Below are 24,574 nucleotides of genomic sequence, written 5' to 3' on the forward strand. Positions count from 1 at the left end.
CATCACTTTTATCAATAGGAACAGGAGCCATTGAAGTGTTGTTCTCAAATTGACTCACTTGTAATTGATAATGATGAAGTACTGCACAAAGTTGTTGAAAAGAAGTAAATTCAGTAAGCATAATCTTATCTTGCAAATTTGAAATAAACATACATTGAATATCAATATCAAGATTATGATAGGAAATATGAGCATGAAATGCATAAATCTACCAATTAATTTAGTCAAAATTTCCTTCAAATTTTGTTTACAATGCATCAATTTAGTCAAAGACACTTGAATGCCAATGTTGTTTTGAAATTGTAGAATAAAAGCATTAATAAGTTGAGGAAATGAATGAATAGAATAAGGAGTCAAAGAAAAAAACAATTGTAAGGCTTTGTCATGAAAAGTTTGAGAAAATAACTTTGCTGAAATCCTATGATCATGAGCATAATCACTAAAAAGGATTTGAAATATTTTAGCATGATGAACAGGGTCTCCTTTACCGTTATAATTCTCAAGACGAGAAATAGAGGCTTGTTGAGGAACTAGAGTATGAATAATATCCTGAGACAAAGGACTTCCCATGTCACAAGTAGGGGTACTAAACTTGTTTTGAGTCAAGGATGCAAGTTGTTGTTGTAAACATGACATAGTTTGAGCCAAACTGATAATTGTTGAATCATAAGAAGAAATAGGAGAACTAGCAACATTAGAAACACTAAGTAAAGTGTATGAAGCTATAGAAAGAAGACTTAATTGGAGGAACACAAGGAGCTATAGTTGGCATAGGAGTAGAATAAGTAAAAGGAATATTATGATAAGAAGGTTGTAAAGTAGGAAGGGACACAAGATGAACACTGATAGGAATAGATGGAACTGTCATATTCACCAAAGAAGGAGTATATGTAGGAAAACTAGGGAAAGGAACAAAAAAGGTTCTAGACTAGTGATAGGAGTAGTCAAACCTAAATCTTAAGCTTCTTGAGCTAAAAGTTTAACATTGGAATGCACAAGGTGAGTAATACCACACAAGATATTAACACCTTGGTCATTGTCACAAAGAACTTTCATAAGAGCCTCTATAGCTTGAATAGAATCTTGATTATGGTTTTCATGAAGAAGCCAATTACTCATTTTATTAAGTTTTTTTGAAAGTTTTTTGACTTATTTAGGAGGAACTCTTATAGCATCATCCTCATCATGAGATGAGTGAGAAGAGTTTTTCTCCATAAGAGGATTAGAATTAGAAAGAATCAAAGTTTCATCTGGAATCCTAAGGAAATGAGAAGAAGACTTAGGCTCAAAGGTACCCACAAGTCTACTACTGCATCCAACCCTAAGATTAGAAGTAGGACTAGGAGTAATAAAACTCATAAACAAATTCAATGTAAATGAACTAAATTGAAAAAACATAAAGCAACAATATTATTGTATTTTTGAATTGAAAATGCAAGAGCATAAACTAAATCTAATCTTAACATAAGAAAAGATCTAATAAAATAAAAGGAAATATAACAACACAAAGCACAATAGGGCATATAGCTCAACAAAAGATAGGGGGTAAGCATGTCGGGTTCACCGAAATGAATAGAAATAAAATGGAAACCTCTTCTCAATCCTAATTTCCAAAAGGAATGATCCAAATTGATTAAGCACAAGAAAGTGTTCAATGTAGAAATGGATCAAGTGATGGAGAAAAGGGTGAAAATAGGTTCAATTAGTCTTCTTTCTATTTTGAGGGGAGTATGTGCTTAAATCCTCAAATAGATAAAAGACAAATACTAACCTTGAATTTGGAAAATGTTGATTTCCAATTTCTGTGTATAGTTTCAAGGAATTTTGCAACTTGTTCTAGATTGGAAATGTCAAGATGAAGAAAACACATAAATCTTTTTTCTTTTTTAAGGGAGGTCAACCTTGACCTTATTGGTGGGGTACAATCTTAGCCTAGGGCACAAGTATCCCTTGAAAAGTAGAACTTGACTTGGGTTGCTCTAAAGAAATTTCTATTCATGAATTTCACAAGTTTGATGAAAAGGGTATCCAAATCTACTCTCCACTTCATTGTTCCACACCTGTATCTGCAAGAAAAATAGTTTGTTTGTTGGATTGGGGGTTTGCCTCATTCAAACCTTAGTTTGGAATTAACCTTGAAATATAATTGAAATTGCAATATGTATAAATAAAGTAAATGGAAATATTCAACTTGCTTGTGTGGAGATCCTTGTGGAGGATTTGAATCCTTGAATCCACAAATACAGATGCTCCAAATGAATGTAGAAATGTATGTAGGATGTCTCAAATCAATGTCATTAGATCTTCAAGACCAATCTTGAATGTATCTTTACATAGGAAAAGGCTTGGATGAATATGGATGGATAAATCTTTAACAAGAGGTCTCCATTGAGATTGAATCCTTTAATGGCTAATAATGGACCTCCTTGATGAATTGGATACTTGAATACTTAGCTACTTGAATGCTTAAATGATTGGTGGATATTAGATATTCACTTCATGTAGGTGGATGCTCATTCAATATCTATTGTGTGTGTAAAAACTTCATAATAAGTGGATGGATATCAAAATGAGGGAAGAAGGCTTCCTTATATAGAGATCTAGAGGACAAACTCCAAGAAAAGCTGAAATAGGAGAATTAAATCCCATTTAACCTTAATCCCTAGGAATGGACCTAGATAAAATGTAATTTAAGAGTCTACCATTCTAAAACCCAAAACAACCAACCCGAAAGTGGGAAAAGAAACTTTCTGAAGCTTGAAATCCTGAAACTCTTGGAAATTGAAAATGGGACCTCGGGTTAGGGATGAGGTTGAACCTTCCCTAGGTAAAGGTTGAGGTCATCCTTTACATAGGTTAGGGTTGAGGTCAACCATGACCTAGAAGGTTTTCCTTGACCTAGAGGCCAATGTCCTCAGTTTCATAGAGCAGTTTGGTAGAAATATGCTGGAAATAGAGAGAGAAGTAGAATAGGGAGAAACCAGCTAGATCCATGCAAAAAGCCTTTCAAGGCACATGACATGACCTTAGACCACTTACTCAAAGGAATAAACTCTCTTCACATGAAATTTCTTCCATTTTAAGATGATACACCCACAAGATTTAGTACTATAGTATACAATTTTCCTATTAAGGCCTAGAAATGATCATTTCTTGTGATTTTCCCTATTAAGAGAAATAAGGAATATTAGGTCCATCTTGTGAAAGTATTTATATAATAAAATGAAGTATGTACTTGGTTAGGAGATTCTTCATAAGACTATTAAGTACACCTTGTTAGAGGATTTTACTAATGCACCTGTTAGGATGAACCAATAGCCGATCTCTTCTTTGCAAATTAGTTTGCTAAATGAGAATGCTTTGATGTAGAAAGATCACCTTAATGTGATGGATGAGACTCTACTTTGCCTTATACTACTTGTAGGCTTCAAATTTTCATTTTATTTTTATATATCATACATTTTATACTCATTTGGATATAACAAGATATCTCTCATTTATAGATATTCAAATATTTATCTTCTGGAGTCATCTATAATACCATATTAAACAATCTTCATTAAGTCAGCTTAGTGCTAACACTCAGGTTTAGAAATCAATTCAGGTGATATTCTGATACTTGACAACATAATGAACTTGAAAAACTCTGGCACTCACTTGACACTGGTGTTTGGTCTACATTGATCACGTAGGAGTAGGTGTGAAATTGGTTAAGACTGATGACTCGAAAAACATTGTAGAGCTTGGTTGACACTACAACAACTTAGTTAGAACTGAAGCTTAGTCAACACTACTATTCCTTCTACTTGGTTAACATGAATAGCTCAATTGATAGTGTCTTCTACTCTTGCTCGGTTAACACTTCATGCTGGCTCGATTGACACTGTCTGCAAGGTTAATTTGATGGTGCTTGGTAACAATGTAACCAACCAAATAATTAAGTGTTTTGACATTGATTGACAAATAGTTTGGCCCTAAGGTAAGCAAGCAGTGAAAAGGATAATGAGATATCTAAAAGGCCTAGAAGACTATGGATTGTATTAAAAGAGAAGTGATAAATTTGAACTGAAGGTATTCACTGACTTATATTGAGCAGGAAATATTGATGACAAAAAAAGAGCTAGTGTAGATGCATTCTTTCTAGGACTAAGATTAGTGTCATGGACTAGAAAGAAATACAATTGTATTTCCCAATCAAAAAATGAAGTCGAGTATGTGGTAGCTATAGTAAATTGTTCAAACATTATGTAGATAAAATAATTACTAAAAGGTATAAAAGAAGAAATTATAGATCCAATGATTATCTATTGTGATAACATAAGTTCTATTAACATTTCAAAGAATCCAGTGATGTACACTAAGATAAAGAACATTACTATCAAGTATCACCACTTGAGGGAATTACTACAAGAGAAAGAAGTGAAGCTATCTAATATGTGGACACCAAAGAATATATTTCTAGCATATTCACAAAACCCTTACCTAAAGATGCTCATGAATATGTTAGAGGTAAATTAGGGGTGATTCCCCTAAACAAAGCTACTTAAGGGAGAAAGGTTCATTGCATAAAATGTGCTAATTAGAATATCTTACACATTGATGCAATACAACTCTACTTTGGGAAATGCCTAAGGTAGATATTTAAGTAAAACATAAATGGATCATTCATAGACAGATGAAATTTTTTTTCCAGACATGCAAAATCTACATAACTCATAAGTATGAAGAGATTAAAGATAAGAAAGCTTAGTATCTTTGGCATTTTTGTCAAAGAGGGAGAGATATACATGGAGAGATATATAATAAAGAAAAAGAGAGAAAGTTATATAGTATGAGAAGGAGAGATGGATAGAGATATACAAAAAAAGTAGATATTAGAAAGGGAGAAAATGAACACAGAGGGAGATATATTATCTCAGAGGGAGAAAATATTTTTGGATTGTATGGTAACCAAGTGAGATACATTTGATACATTGAGATACTACTAATAATGAGATGTAGAGATTGTTGGAATGTAGATATGTTACCATCAATGCGAAAGAGAGAGATTGTTGGAAACTTACAATTGGAACAATTATTGTTTTTTCATTGATGTTAAATCTATTTGATAAAACATATTGCTACCTAATCTAAATGTCATATCTATGAAACAAAGTGATTGTTTATATCAAGGAAGGTAAGCCAAGTTGAGCATTAGCGAAAATGGTAAAGGAATGTCGAGTGATGTTAGTGTCAACCAAGCCATAGTTAGTACTGAGAAAATATTGTGTTGATTGACCATTAGAATCAATCGAGCAACATAGTTGATGCTGAGCCAAAAAGTTTTACATCAACCAAATGTTAAGTGATGACTAAGTATCAAAACTTATGATTTTTGAGTAAAACTGTTGAAGATGAATTCAAGGAAATCATGATTCCCAACCAACTCAGTTGATTTATTTGGAGATGAGAACTATGTTGAAGATAAGATTGATGTGTTGGGTCATTAAATTCAACGTGAGGATTAGGTAAATACCTAATAGATAGATTCTAGAGAAGTTTCTAGAGTGTCACCCCCATATTTGTCTCACCACTGTTATTGTCAATATCCAAATTAGACCAAGTCAAAAGTTGAACTTGATCCTTTACCCCTAAATTCAACATCAAGTTCAAGTTAGTGTTATTTGTGAAAGTGCTAAAAGAAAAGATCCTCCTTCAACTTTCCTGTCGACCCAATCATGTCTTGTGAAACATTGAAGTTGAAATTGAAGTTGAAACAAGGAAGAGTTGTTTCAACTTCAACTTTGATTTCCTTTTTTTTAATGGTTTTCTCTTGTTTTCTTCCATAGGGATTTTTTAGGTAAGTAGACATGATTTTAAAGGCCCCACATTCTTTTAGGAACCTGAGATGTAAAAGGCAATAAATGTGACAGCTAAGCAACACATGTCAAAGTAAAAGTTATTTTCAGAAAAGAAGATAATGATTGGTTGACATTGATAGAAATGATATGGCATACTAATTTGATGGGTATGATTAACTAAAAGTGGCTAAGAGGTATCGTCAAGTAAATAAACACACTAGTATTAATGTTTTGCACACACCATATCTGTTCATAATTTCCTAAAATCTCACTCGTTAAATTCTCCCCTTTTCTATTTTAATTTCTTATCTTACCTTGTCAAAGCCCAAAACATCATACTGGTAAGAACATAACTAAAGTCCTTGGCTTTATAGAAATTTATGAGTGCATAAAATGACCTTCTTTGTATATTTTCATTTTTATTTTTTCTTGGTTTTTGTTAAGTTTATTTTCAACATTTATTTTCATAGTCCTCTATTAAAGCAATCATGAATATTTTTTGGCCTAAGCTTCCTAAGCCTGAAAATTACCTACTTATTGAGCTCCTTATCTGAGATTTGGGACACCTTCCTGGTCAATATGGATTTATCCAAGTTGGTTGAAAGAATTAGGAATCTACAGGGAGGATTCATATAATAGAGACTCACTAGTAGTGGGTTGGTAGAAGCTACAACATTCTTGTTCGCCATAGGATCTACCTAGAATTGATTATTGAGTGTGAAAATAATTATGACCCCCCTTACCAGATGTATCAAGAAGGTCATAGGTGAATTTTTGGCCAAATTTGATAGGCTTATAGTTAGTCCATCCTCAAAGATTCCTCATAAAGAACCTTAGGAACCACAGACATTTGAAGAAGTTGAGCACTTGTATGGAGAAAGCAAGAAGGATTATGACTCTATTGTGGCATAGACCTGGCTTTTAAAGCCAACACTAGGAGGCTCAAGGTTACCCAAGCCGCTAACCATTGAGCATTTTATCAAGGAAATTATCGACATAGTTTTTCTGCTCAATAGAAAAAAGGGAATGAACATGCCTTCCACTAGGGGGATTGGATGTAAATTTTCATCAAGAAAATTGTTGAAGGAGAGAAATTCATTTATTGGGCATATTTGATAGCATAAGGGTTACACAAAGATCTTCTGGGTTTGAATAACTTTGGCCCATTCTTTATGTCCTCCTTTTTAGTTTACATCTGTATTGTATTTAGAGAATAGGAAGGTCTTCCACATGAGTCTTGGATAGATGACATGACTATCTACCAGCACTATAGAAACTTGCAAGCTAGGGAACCTTATAAGGAATACCAGAGAATTAATGATGTTTTTCTAGGGAAATTAGTTTTTGAGCTTCAAGGTCATGATAATTATAGGTTGTCTAAAGAAGCCATGTAGGATATCAAATTTTATGGTTGTTATTATATTCAATTTCATAGATTCACTTATCTTAGAGTTAGATGCTTCACTGGTGAACCTTTTAAATTGCCATGCTATTTCCTAGATAATGTCATCCTACTAGAAATATGTAGGCAACTTAGCAATATTATGCATTTGTCTAAGAACATTAAGAAAACTCTTGCTTTTATGTTTCCTATAGAAATTGGCCACTACAAATGTCCTAGTGTCAAACAGGCTATGTTGATGAAGTTGGCAATATCCAATCTATGCCTCAATCTCTACATTGCTAGAAAAGACTTTGATCACATGGGTTTTGCCAAAGAAAACCTCAAACATTAATCCTCTATCAAGCATGTTCCTCACTTAGAGGAATACTAGGCTAATTTCTTTGATGAATTTGAAGTAATAAAGAGTTTATGGTCAAGAATGACCGTGGGCCAAGTACAAGCATTCAAAATTAATCTTGACACTTGTGGGGTAGAAGAAGACAATAGTGAAGAGTTGGTTGATCCCTTCTATATTGAACAAATTGAGTGTTTCTCTATCCATGAACTAGATTGGAACAAAAGAGAGGAAGATGATTTATATTGTTTGTCATGTCCCCTTTTTAGCGGCATAACTTTACAGGGGATTTGCCTATCATCGACTCTCGTAGGCAAATGGTTATAGGAAGAGGGTCATTTTTGTCTTCTGATAATTACAATTTTGCTCTCGAAGAATAATAATTGAGTAAGTGGGGCCTACTCATCCTAATATTAAATAAAGGTTGTACTCCAACTTTATAAAGTTATTTATTTAATTTTATAAAGTTTTATATCATAAAAGATGATTCCGAAAAACTTCCAGAAACTTCTCAGCGAAGGGAATAAATAGAGGACATTGGGCTCCCATTTGGAACAAGCGATTTTGAGGATTCGATTTCTATTTCAATTGAGGCAATTTGTGGTCATTGGTCTGCAAATTTCCATTAGGTCTTTGGGAACGAAAACTCCCCTGGATCTGCATAACTGAGGAGGTGAAATATTCCCCCGAAGGGTTGCACATTGGAGATGGTTTTTAGCCATTTCATGCTGAAACCAATTGCATATTCGGATTCCTTGAAGGTGATGAACTGGAGTCTTGAGCAGTGATGAAATTGGTACAAGAAACCCACATTTCCCGTGGAAGGAGGCAGTTTCAGCATATGCATGGTCAACGATATATCAGGAAGGTTGGATGCATTCCTCCTAGCGGCAAACAGAAGTAACCGACAGGATTTGCAGCTAAGAAATTCGCTAGACAAAGTTCTTTTTAAGAAAACCCTACCGAACAAAATCATGGTGGAGCAAATTTCTCCTTAGCCGGCCATGAGTAAATGATGAATCACTGAAGGCAGGGGCGCTATAATTTCTCCAACCCATGGATTCGAACTATCAATAGACGGGCGTCTTCACAAAACGCAAAAGGATCATAGCCGGGCTCCACCCATAAACCCGCAGGGAGTAATCAGACGGATTTTGACCACGCATCAGACGGGTTTTTCGACCCCGCTAAGTCTGCAGTGCGTTAGAAGGGACGAAGGCACCCATTAGTCTACGAGGATAGACATTTTTCAAGCAACCAGCAACAAGTTCCATTTCCAATATTGTGCCTAGTAATTTTATAAAATCAAATAGCTAATACTATAGCTCTTTGCAACTGAATCTCTTCCTGATTTGGTCAATATTGTTATTCATTAGTTTAGTTTATGGAAAGTATTTGATAAGAGGCTTATACTCCTGTACTGTATTCAAGTGACTCTTATAGTGAGGGTCATCAGCGCTTGATTGCTAACTGTTTGACGAAATGTTTAATTCTTGAAGTTGAGTTGTGGGTGTTAAAAAGAAGCAATAATCCTGCCTGGATTATTTCAGTGGTATCAGAGCAGTTGTCCTGCCATCCTGATTGGGTAGAAGTATTTTTATGCAACCATATTTCTAGTATTATATTCACAAGAGAACCATATTTAGGGATGGAGATATGAGTGAAAGACAAACACAAGGTTCACCAAGATTTCCCAGAGTCGATGATGATGAAACCAGAGAGTTTTACAGAATTATGACTACCGGACAACAAGAAATAGCTCAGACACTATAGGCTTTGACTACCATAATGGAAAGAGTTGTTCAGCCTAGGATTCAGGATCAAGGAAGAGGCACATCTGATCACGATGATAGAAGTGTGGTAGGATCACAAGGTGCCCCTAGGCGCAGATCATGGACAGCAAATAGGCCTACTCGTCCCACCTTCCTAAGGGAAGAGGCTCAGGAGATGGGAGAAGATGATGTACCAGAAGATTTCCAGGATGATCTCAGGACTGCTACTGCGGAATGGCAGGCACTACCCCCGCATGTGCGTGAACTATTGAACTTTGATCGTTATTTAAACCAAAGGAGAGAACATATGAGGAGCAACCGCCAAAATAGGAAGCCTAGAGGAGGTTATGATAGTGAGTTACAGCGAGCTGTTAGAAAACTCACTTTACCATTTTTTGATGGTAGTGGTCAGATGACAGCACAAGCTTGGATTCATAAGTTGGACACCTTTCTAGCGTTAAGGCCTATGTCTGAAATATATGCCATCAGCTATGCCACCTTGCATGTGGAAGGCATAGCTCATGATTGGTGGTCACATGGAATGGTTACTTTGCAGCACAATCAGGTAACATCGTACCAGGATTTTGTAGATAGATTGGTTGAATGTTTTGATAAAAAGGATCCAGAAATTTATTTTCATGACCTTGCTCAGTTAAGACAGATTGGCAATTTAGAGGTTTATATTAGTGAATTTCAAAGGTTGTCAGTCATGGTACCAGATGTGTCGGAAAGGAGGTTAGTTATCTTATTTACAGAAGGATTGTCTGAACCTCTCAAGGGATGGATTAAGGCATTTGACCCGCCAACACTGCAGGAAGCCATGAGGAAAGCACGGAGTATGGAGCTTACAGCACCCTCTAGCAGGTTCACTTCTAGGAGTACTACCTCTTTCAGAGACAATAAGAAGTTTGATAAGAATAAAGGGAAGAGCATTGAAACCAAAGGAAAATCTACTACACCCCTGGATGCAGAAGCATTAAACGACTTGCGCAGGAAGAAGTTATGTTTCTATTGCAAAGGTCCATATGACAGGGATCATGCTTGCCTGCTGAGACCTAAAGGAAAAGCCAATAGAGTTATGTGGGCATATTACGAAGGGTCAGATTTTGACAGTGCAGGAAAAGAAGATGATCACAGTAGTCCAGAGTCTGAGGAGGAAACAGGGAATTTAGAGCAAAAAGAGGAACCTGAATTGCATTTACAGCAGGGGCGTTTGTCTAGCATTCAGCAGGAAGGATCTTTCAGATTACGTGGTGTTCTAGTAGGACAGAAGGTGATCACATTGGTTGATACAGGAGCTACACACAATTTCATCGATGCACGATTGGTCGAGCACCGTGGAATTAAGACAGAAGAATTTGAAGTTCTTCGAGTACAGGTTGCTGATGGTTACACTCTTAAGTGTAACATGATAGTTAAAGACATGCCGTTACGTCTGAACAATTATGAGTTCAAGGCAGATTACCATGTGGTCAATATGGGCGACTTGGATATTGTTTTGGGGATGACATGGTTACGTTTATTAGGTGAGGTCACTTTTCAACTCTAGGACATGGAGATCAAGTTTGAAGTAGATGGGAAACAACATGTGTTGAGAGCTATCCGGAATAGCGACATCCGAACAATTTCTCTCAGACGATTAGAAAGATTGGTTAGACATGAGGAAATTGAATGGGCAGCCATGTGTACTCTCATGCCTACACAGGAGGAGAAACAAAAGACGGAGTATCATCCTGACATACGAACATTGAGGGAAAAATATAGTAAGGTATTTAGTGATATTCCACCTGGTCCACCACCTGATAGAGGGATCGAGCACATCATCGAATTAGAAGAAGGTGCTAAACCAGTCATGATCACTCCATACAGGCATCCAAAAAGGCTCAAAGACGAAATAGAAAAAACCATCAAGGAGCTTCTGGCAATGGGACACATCAGACATAGTAAGTCTCCTTTTGCTTCTTCAGTAGTCTTGGTTAAGAAGAAAGATGGTTCGTTACGAATGTGTATAGATTACAGGATGCTGAATAAAAAAACCATTAAGAGTAGATATCCTATTCCACGGATTGATGAGCTAATAGATGAACTGCATGGGGCATGCTACTTTAGTAAGATTGATCTGAGATCAGGTTACCACCAGATTAGAGTCAGAGAACAGGACGTTGAGAAGACTGCATTCAGGTGCCACTGTGGGCATTTTGAGTTTGTAGTAATGCCATTCGGATTGACCAATGCACCAGCTACTTTCCAGTCCACCATGAATAAGGTTTTTCATCATCAGCTGAGGAAGTTTGTATTAGTCTTCTTTGATGATATCTTGGTATACAGCCGAACATGGCATGAGCATATGGAGCATCTAGAGACAGTACTAAAGACCTTGCAAGCAGAGTCCTTGTATGCCAAAGAGTCTAAATGTGATTTAGGCATGATCGAATTATTATACTTGGGACATATTATCAGTAAAGAAGGAGTACGGATGGACCCTGATAAAATTTGCGCTATTATGGAGTGGCCTACTCCTGAGAACCTGACACAGCTGAGAGGGTTCCTTGGTTTATGTGGCTTCTATCGCAGATTTGTTTGCGAATATTCGCGACACGCGACTCCTATGACGGATTTGCTTAAAAAGGGAGCTTTCGTTTGGACAGCAAAGGCACAGGCTTGTTTTGACAGATTTAAGAAGATCATGACTTCATGTCCGGTACTAGCATTGCCTGATTTCTCGAAAACATTTGAACTCCAGTGTGATGCTTCAAGAGATGGTATTGGGGCTATTTTGATGCAGGATAAACACCCAATTGCATATGAAAGTAGAAAACTCCGTGGACCAGAGAAAACATTCAGCATTTACGACAAGGAGATGTTAGCTATCATGCATGCATTAGCTAAGTTCAGGCAGTACTTAGTAGGTGGTAAGTTTTGCATAAAAATTGACCACAACAGTTTAAGACATTTCCTTGGGCAAAGGGATCTCAATAATAGATAGCAGAAATGGGTCAGTAAGTTGCAGGCATATGATTTTGATATATCTTATGTTAAGGGCACGCAAAATGTGGTAGCGGATGCCTTGTCACGCAGACCACATCTTAGTTCGATGACTGAGATCTCTGAGGATTGGAAGCATTTGATTATTGTAGAGTATGCTAGAGACCCATGGGCATCTGGGATAGTTGATGGGACAGTTGTTGATAACAGGTATACACTTGTGGATGAGTTGATTGTTTACAAGAACAGGATATTTTTAGTCCCAGGATCGAAGGTGAAGCAGTTTATTATGCGAGCTCTTCATAATTCACCTATAGCTGGTCACCCTGGATACTTTAAATTATATAGACAGGTGCGAGAACGGTTTACATGGAAAGGACTTAAGAAGGATGTTTTGCAGTATGTTCGTGAGTGTTCTGTTTGCCAACAGAATAAATAGGAGCACACTTTTCTAGCAGGACTTCTACAACCACTTCCCATTCCGTGTCAGAAGTGGGAATGCATATCCATGGATTTCATTACCGGGTTGCCCAAGGCTCAGGGACGTGATTGCATTTATGTGGTGGTGGATAGGCTAACAAAATATGCTCATTTCTTTCCCATCACCACTACTTATATTGCAGTACAGGTAGCTGAAGTATTCTTCAGAGAGGTTTTCAGGTTACATGGGATACCCTGCAGTATTGTCAGTGACAGGGATAGTAGGTTCTTGAGTCATTTTTGGCGAGAGGTGTTCCGATTATGTGGCACTGAGCTTACACCCAATACCAGTTATCATCTGCAAACTGATGGACAGACAGAGATAGTAAACAAATGGGTGGAAGGCTACTTGAGGAATTACGTGGCTGATCAGTAGAAGGCTTGGGTAAGATGGATTTATCTGTGTGAGTATTGCTATAACACCACTTTCCACATGTCTATCCAGATGACACCTTTTCGAGCATTATATGGCTATGATACACCCAGTTTCATTGACTTATTGATGGGTGATGTTTGGGTTCTACGTGCTGGGGATTTGATGCAAGAAAGTAAAGATATTATTAGCTCTCTATGTGATAACATCGCTCGGGCACAGAACCAGTATAAGTAATACGCAGATCAAAAGAGGACGGAGAGGAGCTTTGAGGTGGGCAACATGGTTTACTTAATGCTTCAGCCATTTCGACAATCTACTCTCAAAAAGAGTGGGTCAGAAAAGCTTAAGCCTAGGTATTATGGACCTTTCAGGATCACCAGGCGAATAGGGGAATTGGCTTATGAACTTGAGCTACCAGCAGATAGCAAAGTATATAATGTGTTTCATGTATCACGCCTTAAAAAGGCGTTGGGACAAAATGTGATACCTTCTGCAGTATTACCGCCTTTGGATGATGAAGGGAAATTGATCCTAGTACCGGAATTCATTTTAGAAAGCAAAGAAAAATAGCTCCGCAGAAGAGTAATCAGAGAATATTTGGTTAAATGGAAGGATCTACCAGTCGAAGATGCTACTTGGGAGAATGAGACCATTTCGCAGCATCCAGCTCTGAGATTGCTTGAGGGCAAGCAATTTTAGGGAGGGCGGACTGTCATGTCCCCTTTTTAGCAGCATAACTTTACAGGGGATTTGCCTATCATCGACTCTCGTAGGCAAATGGTTATAGGAAGAGGGTCATTTTTGTCTTCTGATAATTACCATTTTGCTCTCGAAGAATAATAATTGAGTAAGTGGGGCCTACTCGTCCTAATATTAAATAAAGGTTGTACTCCAACTTTATAAAGTTATTTATTTAATTTTATAAAGTTTTACATCATAAAAGATGATTCCGGAAAACTTCCAGAAACTTCTCAGCGAAGGGAATAAATAGAGGACATTGGGCTCCCATTTGGAACAAGCAATTTTGAGGATTCGATTTCTATTTCAATTGAGGCAATTTGTGGTCATTGGTCTGCAAATTTCCATTAGGTCTTTGGGAACGAAAACTCCCCTGGATCTGCATAACTGAGGAGGTGAAATATTCCCCCGAAGGGTTGCACATTGGAGATGGTTTTTAGCCATTTCATGCTGAAACCAATTGCATATTCGGATTCCTTGAAGGTGATGAACTGGAGTCTTGAGCAGTGACGAAATTGGTACAAGAAACCCACATTTCCCGCGGAAGGAGGCAGTTTCAGCATATGCATGGTCAACGATATATCAGGAAGGTTGGATGCGTTCCTCCTAGTGGCAAATAGAAGTAACCGGCGGGATCCGCAGCTAAGAAATTTGCTAGACAAAGTTCTTTTTAAGAAAACCCTACCGAACGAAATCATGGTGGAGCAAATTTCTCCTTAGCCGGCCATGAGTAAACGATGAATCACTGAAGGCAGGGGCGCTATAATTTCTCCAACCCGTGGATTCGAACTATCAATAGACGGGCGTCTTCACAAAATGCAAAAGGATCATAGCCGGGCTCCACCCATAAACTCGCAGGGAGCAATCAGACGGATTTCGACCACGCATCAGATGGGTTTTTCGACCTCGCTAAGTCTGCAGTGCATTAGAAGGGACGAAGGCACCCATCAGTCTACGAGGATAGACATTTTTCAAGCAACCAGCAACAGGTTCCATTTCCAATATTGTGCCCAGTAATTTTATAAAATCGAATAGCTAATACTATACCTGTTTGCAACTGAATCTCTTCCTGATTTGGTCAATATTGTTATTCATTAGTTTAGTTTATGGCAAGTATTTGATAAGAGGCTTATACTCCTGTACTGTATTCAAGTGACTCTTATAGTGAGGGTCATCAGCGCTTGATTGCTAATTGTTTGACGAAATGTTTAATTCTTGAAGTTGAGTTGTGGGTGTTAAAAAGAAGCAATAATCCTGCCGGGATTATTTCATTCTTGGATGATAGGTGTATTGAAAAGGACAAAAAATTGGTTGAAAAGAAAAAAAATTAAGCGTCTACTCAGAAAATGCCAAAAAGCACTCAAAAGTTAGACAATAGAAGCCTTCCAAAGATCTTACTGTCGCCTCTAAGTATAACATTAATGTTCCAATTGTAGGATAGAAGGAAGTTGAAGCTGAAGTGTCTATTCCTCAAGTTTAACTTCAAGTTCAATGTAAGGAAGTGAGAACTAAAAGAACTACTTGCTCAAATATCAAGATCAAAACAGCTACATAAAGCAGAAGAGGAAGGATAATCACAATAGACTTGGATTCTCTAGAAGATGAGATAGTAATAGAGTAGATCTGTAGCCCTGATATGTCTAACACAATAGGAGACCAATAGAAAATAGAGGTGTAGAGGAAAAAAATGCCTACAAGACAAGACTTTTCCAACATAGCACATGTTGAGGCCATCTTGATAATTAACCAAAAGCACTTAGAGATGCATGAAGCAAAGATCGTGGACCTAAAGAAGGAGAAAGAAATTTGGAAATAGAGGGTTGCTTATCTCAGCCTACCTCACCAATCAGTTACCTCATCCTTTACTACTGCATACAAAAGTTGGAAAGTTGGAATGATTACTACTAGCATAGACAAAGTCTCATGATACGTGGAGTCTTCTAGTTGGATATTAGCTATCTTTTAATTTCTCTTCTTTATTTTAATTCAACCAGTTAGCATGATTAGATAACCACCAAAAAGCTATCTACTTCTGGCAGGGTAACTTTGGATTTAGTTATCCAGCCCTGACAAGTATATATATGTAATAAATAACTTCTAGAAATGGTTAACTCTTAGTAGATACAAAACCAAAACTATTTTTGATTAAGTATTTGTGCTTTGAACTTTAAAGGGGATATCTTATTTGTGATAAGTAATATATAAAATTTTGCAATTTTATATATATTTAAGCCTTTCCTAAATAGGTATTATTGTCTATTCTATAGTGATTTGTATTCTTGTGGAGATGAATTGTCTATGAAAGATTTGCATTATCTTATTACAATTTTAAATCTTATTTTGAGGTTGAAAGAGTTCAAGGGAAGAAGGATAAATCTTAAGTTGCTTACATCTTTAATGATTAATCATGTGGATGATTATTGTTGTTAGATTTGAATGGTTTTTTAAGCCTACACATTCTCTTCATTTTTATGAATTGATTGTTTAAATATTTTTAGTATTTTCTAGAAAAATTCTCATTGGTTAGGTTTTCCCTCAAAAAAGGAATTAACGAATATCTTTTCAAATGGTAGTTGCACCTAATAGTATTTCAAAGCAAAAAAAAGTAGAGAACTTGTGCCTTTGTGGAAATTCAATCAATTGGTTTATCAAGAATTTCCCTCTTTATGATTTAAAATCAATGGAAAAACCATTAGCTAACATAGAGAAAGATCAAGAAGATGGACAAATAAAATGATTCAAGTTGAACTTGGTCGTAAACCCTAAGATCTACGATGATTGTAAAAAATGGTAAAGTAAGAATTGTTTATTTAAAGAGGTACAAATACAAACCAAAGAGTATGTGAGAAGATGTGTGTATGAGAAAGAAGCATTTAGAGAAAGGTGGATGATAGGTGCACAAGTGTGAGAGTGAATGCGAAGCTAAAAGAGATTGCTTACATAGATGTTGCTGATAATTTGATAAGTAAAAACTAAGTAAGAAGGCCTAAGTGTTGTTGAAGGAGGAAGACTAATTGATTGAAGGATTTTTGAGCTAATCAAGAAAAGAGATGATAGTGGAGAGCTTATCAGTGAATCAACACCTAAACTAAATAGAGATCTAAACTTGCAAAGTGATTTGTAATCACATAGATCAAAACCCTACTATTTTCTTTCAAATAATTGTAAAAAACTTGTATTGAAATCCTTTTAATAAAGGTTGACCAAAAAATCATTTGAAGGACTTAAAGAAATCTCTGTAAATCCTTTCATAATGTGACATTCTAAATGGAATGATCAAAGTCCTCTGACAAGGCCACTCCTAATAGGGTGATTAAATCCTCTAACCAGGTCACATTTAACAATGTGTATTGTAACCTTTAACAGGGTTGACTCTTAATGGAGTTCACTTTGAAAGAGGAAAGGAAAGGAAAGGAAAGGTGGTTTTATAGTCCACGACACTATGCCATAGTTTTTGGGTTTACATATGGTGACGATGATATGGGACTACCTCATACTCTTTTTTGAGAGGCGCTTGGCACTACAAACGAGGCATACATACCCTACCCCCCAGTGGGATTTGAACTTGTGACCTCTCTTTCAAGAGTAAAAAATTGGTTACATGTTGTTGGAGGTTTTTCCCAAATTGGGTTTCCACGAAAAATCCTAGTTTCAAATCTATGTTGAATTCTTTATATGTTTTACATTTTATATTTAGCAAAGCATGTTATATTTGGAACAATAATTTTTATTATAGTAGAGATTAAGTAATAGTAGAGACTAAGAAACAACAAGATAATAGTAAGAGTTTTATGTTGAATTGTATAAATGGTTCTTAAGGACCTTGAGTAATTGATTCACCGCAACCCCCCCGCCCCCAATTATTTTAAATGTTTCTAACACCATTAAGCCTCTGATAGAGGTTACTTGGGACTAAGGTTTTGCATTTCTATATAGCCAATGAATGAATTAATTAGAAATTAGAAATTTGATTTTTTATGAAAACATCTTTAGTTAAGATGAACCATACAAGAATACCTATTTAGTGTTGGATGTATATCCCAATTTACATTGGGATATGTGCCTTCTTTATAATGTCCTAATGATACATTATCATCCATTAGCAGTAGTTCTTTTCTCATATATAATCAAATGGGATGACCCTTTTGTTTTAGTTCAATTATTGCATAATTTTGATAATTCTACCTTCTACAGTTACAAGCATATCAAAGACTTGTTGATGGCTACACGTGTTTGTACCGACCCCCTCTCTCTTTAAAAAAGGACAAATTTGCATATACTTTTTCAATAATACGTACTCCTATCTCCTTATAAGAAGGGAGGACTCAAGATATTTAGAGCCCTTGTCTAATTATATTATTAGTAATATTTGATCTTATTAAATTATGATAGAAGGATCAAATTCAAACTATGTTATGGATAATTTTGATGTTTTAGATATTTCTTAATTTAAGGTTTTTATTTGAAAATATATTAACAAAGGCTTGTTCTCTCAAATTGAATAGTAAAGTGAAGTTCTAAATGACATAAAATACAAGATAAATAAATATGATGATGTCAGAATCAAACTTTGGGCAATTTTGATGAAACAAACATCCTTCAATACTTTGTTATTAGCTTAAAATATATTAGTATAGGATTGTATTCATCTATCAATTGTCAAATTGAATTATAAATGATACTAATTATTCCCTCAATTTATATATATACAAATTCAAAATGTGTACCTACAATGACATTGAGCATGTGCACTAAGATTTTGAACAAAAAATTGGGGTCTCAAAAATACACCAAACTTATAATAGTATGAGATTTCTGTTATGTGAAAATTAAAAAAAATTGAATGCATTATGGCTTAGAATATCCAATCCATAATGAAAATAAATTTATTATTATTAAAACTATTACTTGTATGGTCTTTTAAATAAATCTCAAGTGCAATAGTTTAAATGACACCGTGAGTGTAATTGAATATTAAAAAACAAAAATTAGATTCTTAAAAACATAAATTTGTTAGGTACTTAACATCGAAGAGACAAAAACATTCTAAGTTAACAAAAGAATCTTGATCATATTTCTATTTTTCTTTGAAAAATTCAAGATTCTATGACATTGATGAAGAACACACCAACTCTCATGAACTAACTATGCATGGATTTAGTTTGTGTAACTCTTCTTCTCTTCCAAGTGAATATTCTAAGAATGTTTATTAAATCAAGTAGAAATAAAATGTGAGCATTATGAAAGTAAGACTAAAAATATTATAGATGAAGTAGGCCATTTAGAGCCATTTATTGTTGACAAATGCTTACGTAATTAGGGTTTTTATTCTTTCAATTTTAAATAAAAATTTTCCATCTTAAAGAGATCTATTCTGATAATTGTAGGCAACATAATTGTAGATATGAACATAAGTCATGAAAAATGGTTTGAAATATTTCACTCAATTTTTTTAGTATAGATTCACCATGCTTCGCTAAAGTAACCATAGATATAGTTTTATTACTTGAATGATAAGAGTCTTTCTCATTGATGTTTAGATAGTTTGAAAGTTATCTCTCTCTCTCTCTCTCTCTCTCTCACACACACACACACACACACACACACACACACACACACACACACACACACTTTCTCCCTTTCTCCTTTTTGTATCTCATCAATCTCCCCCTAAGCCTCTCCCTTTCACTCTATCTCCCTCTTCCATCTTTGTATTAAAAGAGCTTTCAAATCCATTAATGGTGTCAGAAAAACAATTCTATTCAACTTGGAGCTCTTTGTTTTTGATAAAGCTTGTCATATTAGGGTTTCTATTCATTTATTGATTCCCTAAAAATATTATATTAAATAAGTACTTTTTAATTTCAAGTACCATAATAGTTGAGATCTTAATAATATTATGATGAACTTGCAACTATGTTCAACCCTTTTTTGTCTTCTATCTCCTCTCATGCATAGTTAGAAGTCTTTCTCTCATTTTTCTCATTTCTCCTTCTCTCTCTCTCACATCTCTCCTCCCCCCACTAGCAATGTCCCTTTTCCTCTTTCTTCCAAAAGATCTCATAGTATATTAATCATGCTACTTAATAAGAAACTATAAAAGGAGTATCATTTTTACCTCTATAATAGGACTCCTAAGATGACTTTGCAATTATATCCAATAATGTTTAGTTATCTTTCTCCTTATCTGGAAAATTATAGAGCTTTATCTCCCTCTCAACCCTTTCAATTTATCCCTTTTATTTCTACTTATCTCCCCCTCCCCCTCTCCTTATCCACCTCCCTCTCACAAAATTTCAATCTGGGCTTACCAAGCTACCCGAAGAGAAAATATAAGAATAATTTTGTTTCTTGAATGACAAAACTATTGAGATGATGTTGCAATTATATTTGTTTTATTTATCTCTATTTATCTTCATCTAGATAGTTTTAAGAATACTTCTCATTGTTTCCCCTCTCCTTTTCCCCTTCCCTATAGATTTTGCTTTCTCTTTCTTCTATCCACTCTTCCTCTCTATCTATAATAAAATTATTTATTGGATGATAAACCTATTGAGTTGATGCTATGTTTGTGACTAATTGTATTATGTCCTCTCCTTATCTACAAACTTTAAAATTTTAATCTCCCTCACTCCATCTCCTTTTCCCTTTATTTATCTATTCTCTCCCTTTCTCATTGACTCTCTCCCTCTCTCACACACAAAATTTTACAGGAGATTCATTACTACACTCTGAAATTAATAATTAAAGATTTCTATCATTTTCTTAAATGCTAAGACTATCAAGATGATATTGCAATTATGTCCAATTCTATTTAGTACTATTTCTCCTCCTCTAAATAGTTTGAAATATTTCTCACCCTCTCTTTCCTCTTCCTTATTCCTATCCACCACTCCTTCACTCTCCTTCTGCCTTCCTCTATCCCTTTATATTTCTCAAAAGATTTAGAGTGGATTGAACATGCTTCTCTTAGAGAAATAATATATTTTTTGTTTTTGGGAAATGGTGAGATTGTTGAGATGTTATTATAATTAAGTCTATTTTTAGTCCTCCCTCCCCCTCTCTCTCTCTCTCACACACACACACACACACACACACACACACACACACACGCACACATGCACGCACGCACGCACACACGCACACACACACGCACATGCACACGCACATGCACACGCACATGCACACGCACATGCACATGCACGTGCACGTGCACACGCACACTCGCACACACTCACGCACACACACACACACGCACACACACACGCACACGCACATGCACATGCACACGCACGCGCACACTCACACACACGCACACGCACACGTACATGCACATGCACACACACACGCACACGCACATGCACACGCACATGCACACGCGCATGTGAACGCGTGCACACATACACACACACACACACAAGCTTTTTGAGTCAATTCAGCAAGCTACCCTAAGAGAAACAAGACAAGGAGTGGTTCCCTTTCTTTAATGAGAAGGATATTGAGAGAATGTTGTCATTTTATACAATTTTTTTCATTCATCTTTCTCTTACTCTATATAGTTTGAAATATTTCTTGTCGTCTCTCTCTGATTCTATCTTATTTTCTTTCCTTGCCAAAAATGAATTACTTTGATCACATAAAAAAAAAATCCCTAGTTAGTTTACCATCCTAAAATTAAAGTACCATTAACTAGGTCCTAATTTTAGCTTCATTCACTATTTATGGGTTCCCATATTCTTTTCACACTCATCTAAGGCTTTATGAACCTTTATTATAATTTATATTTATTTAAAACTTGAAATTGAGTCTTCTTTCTATGTGTTCCCCTATATTTTACCTCTAATCAAATAATATGTTCGATCACTAGGCCCTATATCCTTATGTAAGGGCTTCATAACATGTTTCAACATTAAAATGACCTAATTACTCTTATCTTACATCTACCTTGTATCCCAAGCACCTAGACCAAAAGTTTTCCCATTATTTATGGGATATGCCACTAATGGTAACATGTCCCTATTCTAAGTTAGCCAACTGAATAAAAGAGCACTCTACCTATCCTCATTTTGTTGCCCATTATGAAGTCTAAGACTTTATGATCAAGAATCAAATTTCAAGAGCATTCTGAAGTCCTTCAAGTATTTAAGTCTTTAATCTTTCAAGACATTCTTCTTGTTTATCAAGTATGGGATATGTCACTAATGGTAACATGTCCCTATTCTAAGTTAGCCAATTGAATAAAAGAGCACTCTATCTATTCTCATTTTTCTGCCCATTATGAAGTCTATGACTTTATGATCAAGAATCAAATTTCAAGAGCATTCTCAAGTCTGTCAAGTATTTAAGTCTTTAATCTTTCAAGACATTCTTCTTCTTCATCAAATATAGGATATGTCGCTAATGGTAACATGTCCCTATTCTGAGTTAGCCAATTGATCAAAAGAGCACTCTATCTATCCTCATTTTGGAGCCCATTATTAAGTCTAAGACTTTATGATCAAGAATCAAATTTCAAGAGCATTCTCAAGTCCTTCAAGTATTTAAGTTTTAATCTTTCAAGACATTCTTCTTCTTCATCAAGTATTGTATAACACTATAACATCCATCATTCAAAGTCATTCTTTCATGATTCCCTTTTAGATAAAGCTATTGCATCAACACTTACAGTCATGTCCAAAGATGCATTGAATCATCTCGTTTCTATTTCATTTTTCCATATTAAATTTCCTTAAAATGTTAAGGTTGATTCCCTGACGGAGGATTTGACTATAGAAAACATGTTTAGCCAACCTTAATTTTCCCGATTCTTCTTTGTGCACGAATAGGTTATAGATTTTCTGGCTGATTTTTGTTTCGCTTGGATCAATTTTAAATCTCTGAATGATGGATTGAGTATAATAACGCTGTACTCTCCACTTTTTGCACCCACAATGATATATGAACCTTAATAATAAAAAATAAGTCAAGCAGTCAGATTTCAAGAACATTTTCATGTTACTGAAAGCTATAGAAAACTTACCAAGAACAAGTCTATAGCTGTGTCGCTCAACAGTATTGTTAGCAGCTTTGCCAACTAACAATACATTTCCCTTCTTGCCGTTAATCTACAAGCTGGAAAAGCTGCTTCTTTTGTGTGTTTGGCTAAGTACACAAAGAGAATGAAAATAACAGAGTGTAGTGAAGCTACAGACATATGCAGGCCGTCAAATGGTGTAACAACAGCTCGATTTTTTATTTGTGTATTTTCATTTGGACTCTGTCCAAACAGACAAGAATCAGAGCTTTCATCTCCGCCTGTATTTTGGGATTTTGGCGCACCATTCTCGTCCTGCAAATATGTATTTCAAAGAGGATTTAGTTACAAGCCATCTGCTACTTTTTAAGGTCTTAAACATGGTACAGTAATTAGTTTCTATTATAGATATTTTCAAAAGAACCACAATATATAACGAAAAGAATTGCAAAATTTCATCCAATTCTGATAGTTCCAGTCTATGATAATAAATACTGTAAGGCACTGTGGCGTAAGGTTTAAACTAGTAGAGATGATTAGTATGATGTAGTTTGTGGCATGAACAGTAGAGTGGAGGCACAGACACGAATTACTTGCCCACAAACACTGAATCCCTTTATGCATGGAATTCTAGGACGCCATGTAGGCAAGTCATTCTTGGCTGTGAATAACACGCTATATCTCTTCATGCAACACACCAATCATAAATTCTCCAATGCTTGCAGTAGATAATATCAAAGAAAACAATGTAGATTTATTTTTTTCGGGTCTACGAGGCTATATATAACGATCTCTTAAGTTGTGCACACAGTTAAATTATATAGCGTTTTACATTGTTATTTGTCCACTTACGTTTATGAATAACTTATAATCATGTGACTTGTAAGCTGGGTGCAGCCTTAGAATGTGAAAAAAAAACTAATCAGAGTAGTCAGCCGTGGGAATGGTAGATATGCACGAGTAAAGAAATTGTCAAGCTGTGCATGTGACTCGATAAGAGATTGATTTCAATTGCAAACGAAACACTCGAAAGGGCAACGTAACACAGTTACAATCCTTATCCAAAACTTTTTCCTATTGCATGTATTGTTCATGCACTAGGAAGTAAAGTTGACTTAAAATTGTGGAAGTTTATCACGTTATTAATATTTTCTTCTTTTTGGTGATTTCAGTGTACATTATTCAACACTGCTTTTAGGGATAATGGAAGGAATCATTTTGATTGGAGGAAGAATCGGAAGCACGAAAGGTACGTGCTCTTTTCTGCCGACTTTCATCTTCATGAAGATTATAGTGAAACGAGTGTCTTGTCGACATCAACTCTGATTCAAAGTTCGTGCACCTCCGGTCTTTACTCTAATTCAAAGTTTGTGCACCTCCTTATTATCTGTCACTCTAATTCACTATGAATTAGGTTGTAGTTCATTTGGTCAAATATAATTGGCCAGTGATAGTATCTTGCAAGTGAAATTTGACCTTTCAAATAGAAGGATTAAAAATCAAATCATGCAATGGACAATTTTTTTTGGGAAAAAGAGGGGTAAAAATTTATTCAATCAAATCTAAGTTACAGAGAAGAGGCCAAAGGCCCAAAACAACACTACATACTCCTGCCTTCAAGTAACAATTGC

The 24,574-nt window shown here is 35.6% G+C and overlaps 1 protein-coding gene across 4 annotated transcripts; it reads right to left on the minus strand.

The window, feature by feature from the left end:
• Positions 1-22,469: 22,469 nt before the first annotated feature.
• On the minus strand, positions 22,470-23,733 carry LOC149547432 (uncharacterized). Of its 4 annotated transcripts, XR_016354399.1 has the most exons (3): positions 23,528-23,732; positions 22,950-23,258; positions 22,470-22,873 (listed from the first exon to the last, which is right to left on the minus strand). XR_016354399.1 is itself a non-coding variant. In XM_089794745.1 (2 exons), the coding sequence occupies exons 1-2, from the start codon at positions 23,630-23,632 to the stop codon at positions 23,004-23,006; spliced, it is 351 nt and encodes a 116-aa protein (XP_089650871.1). In that variant the 5' UTR covers positions 23,633-23,733; the 3' UTR covers positions 22,532-23,003. The 4 variants fall into 4 exon arrangements, 3 of the variants coding, with proteins under 3 accessions (XP_089650871.1, XP_089650870.1, XP_089650872.1); XM_089794745.1 differs by having other exon boundaries at positions 22,532-23,258; positions 23,537-23,733; XM_089794744.1 differs by having other exon boundaries at positions 22,532-23,258; positions 23,528-23,731.
• Positions 23,734-24,574: the final 841 nt, after the last annotated feature.

This window comes from Cupressus sempervirens, chromosome 7 (genome assembly GCF_028749045.1).
Source record: "Cupressus sempervirens isolate cs-2001-9-10 chromosome 7, ASM2874904v1, whole genome shotgun sequence".
Classification (NCBI taxonomy): domain Eukaryota; kingdom Viridiplantae; phylum Streptophyta; class Pinopsida; order Cupressales; family Cupressaceae; genus Cupressus; species Cupressus sempervirens.

Coding starts and splice junctions, on each gene's coding strand:
- LOC149547432 (XM_089794744.1), bottom strand. CDS start 23,632: ATGAAGAGATATAGCGTGTTATTCACAGCCAAGAATGACTTGCCTACA. Junction 23,259..23,527: donor TTTGTGGGCAAGTAATTCGT/GTCTGTGCCTCC, acceptor ACATATTTGCAG/GACGAGAATGGTGCGCCAAA.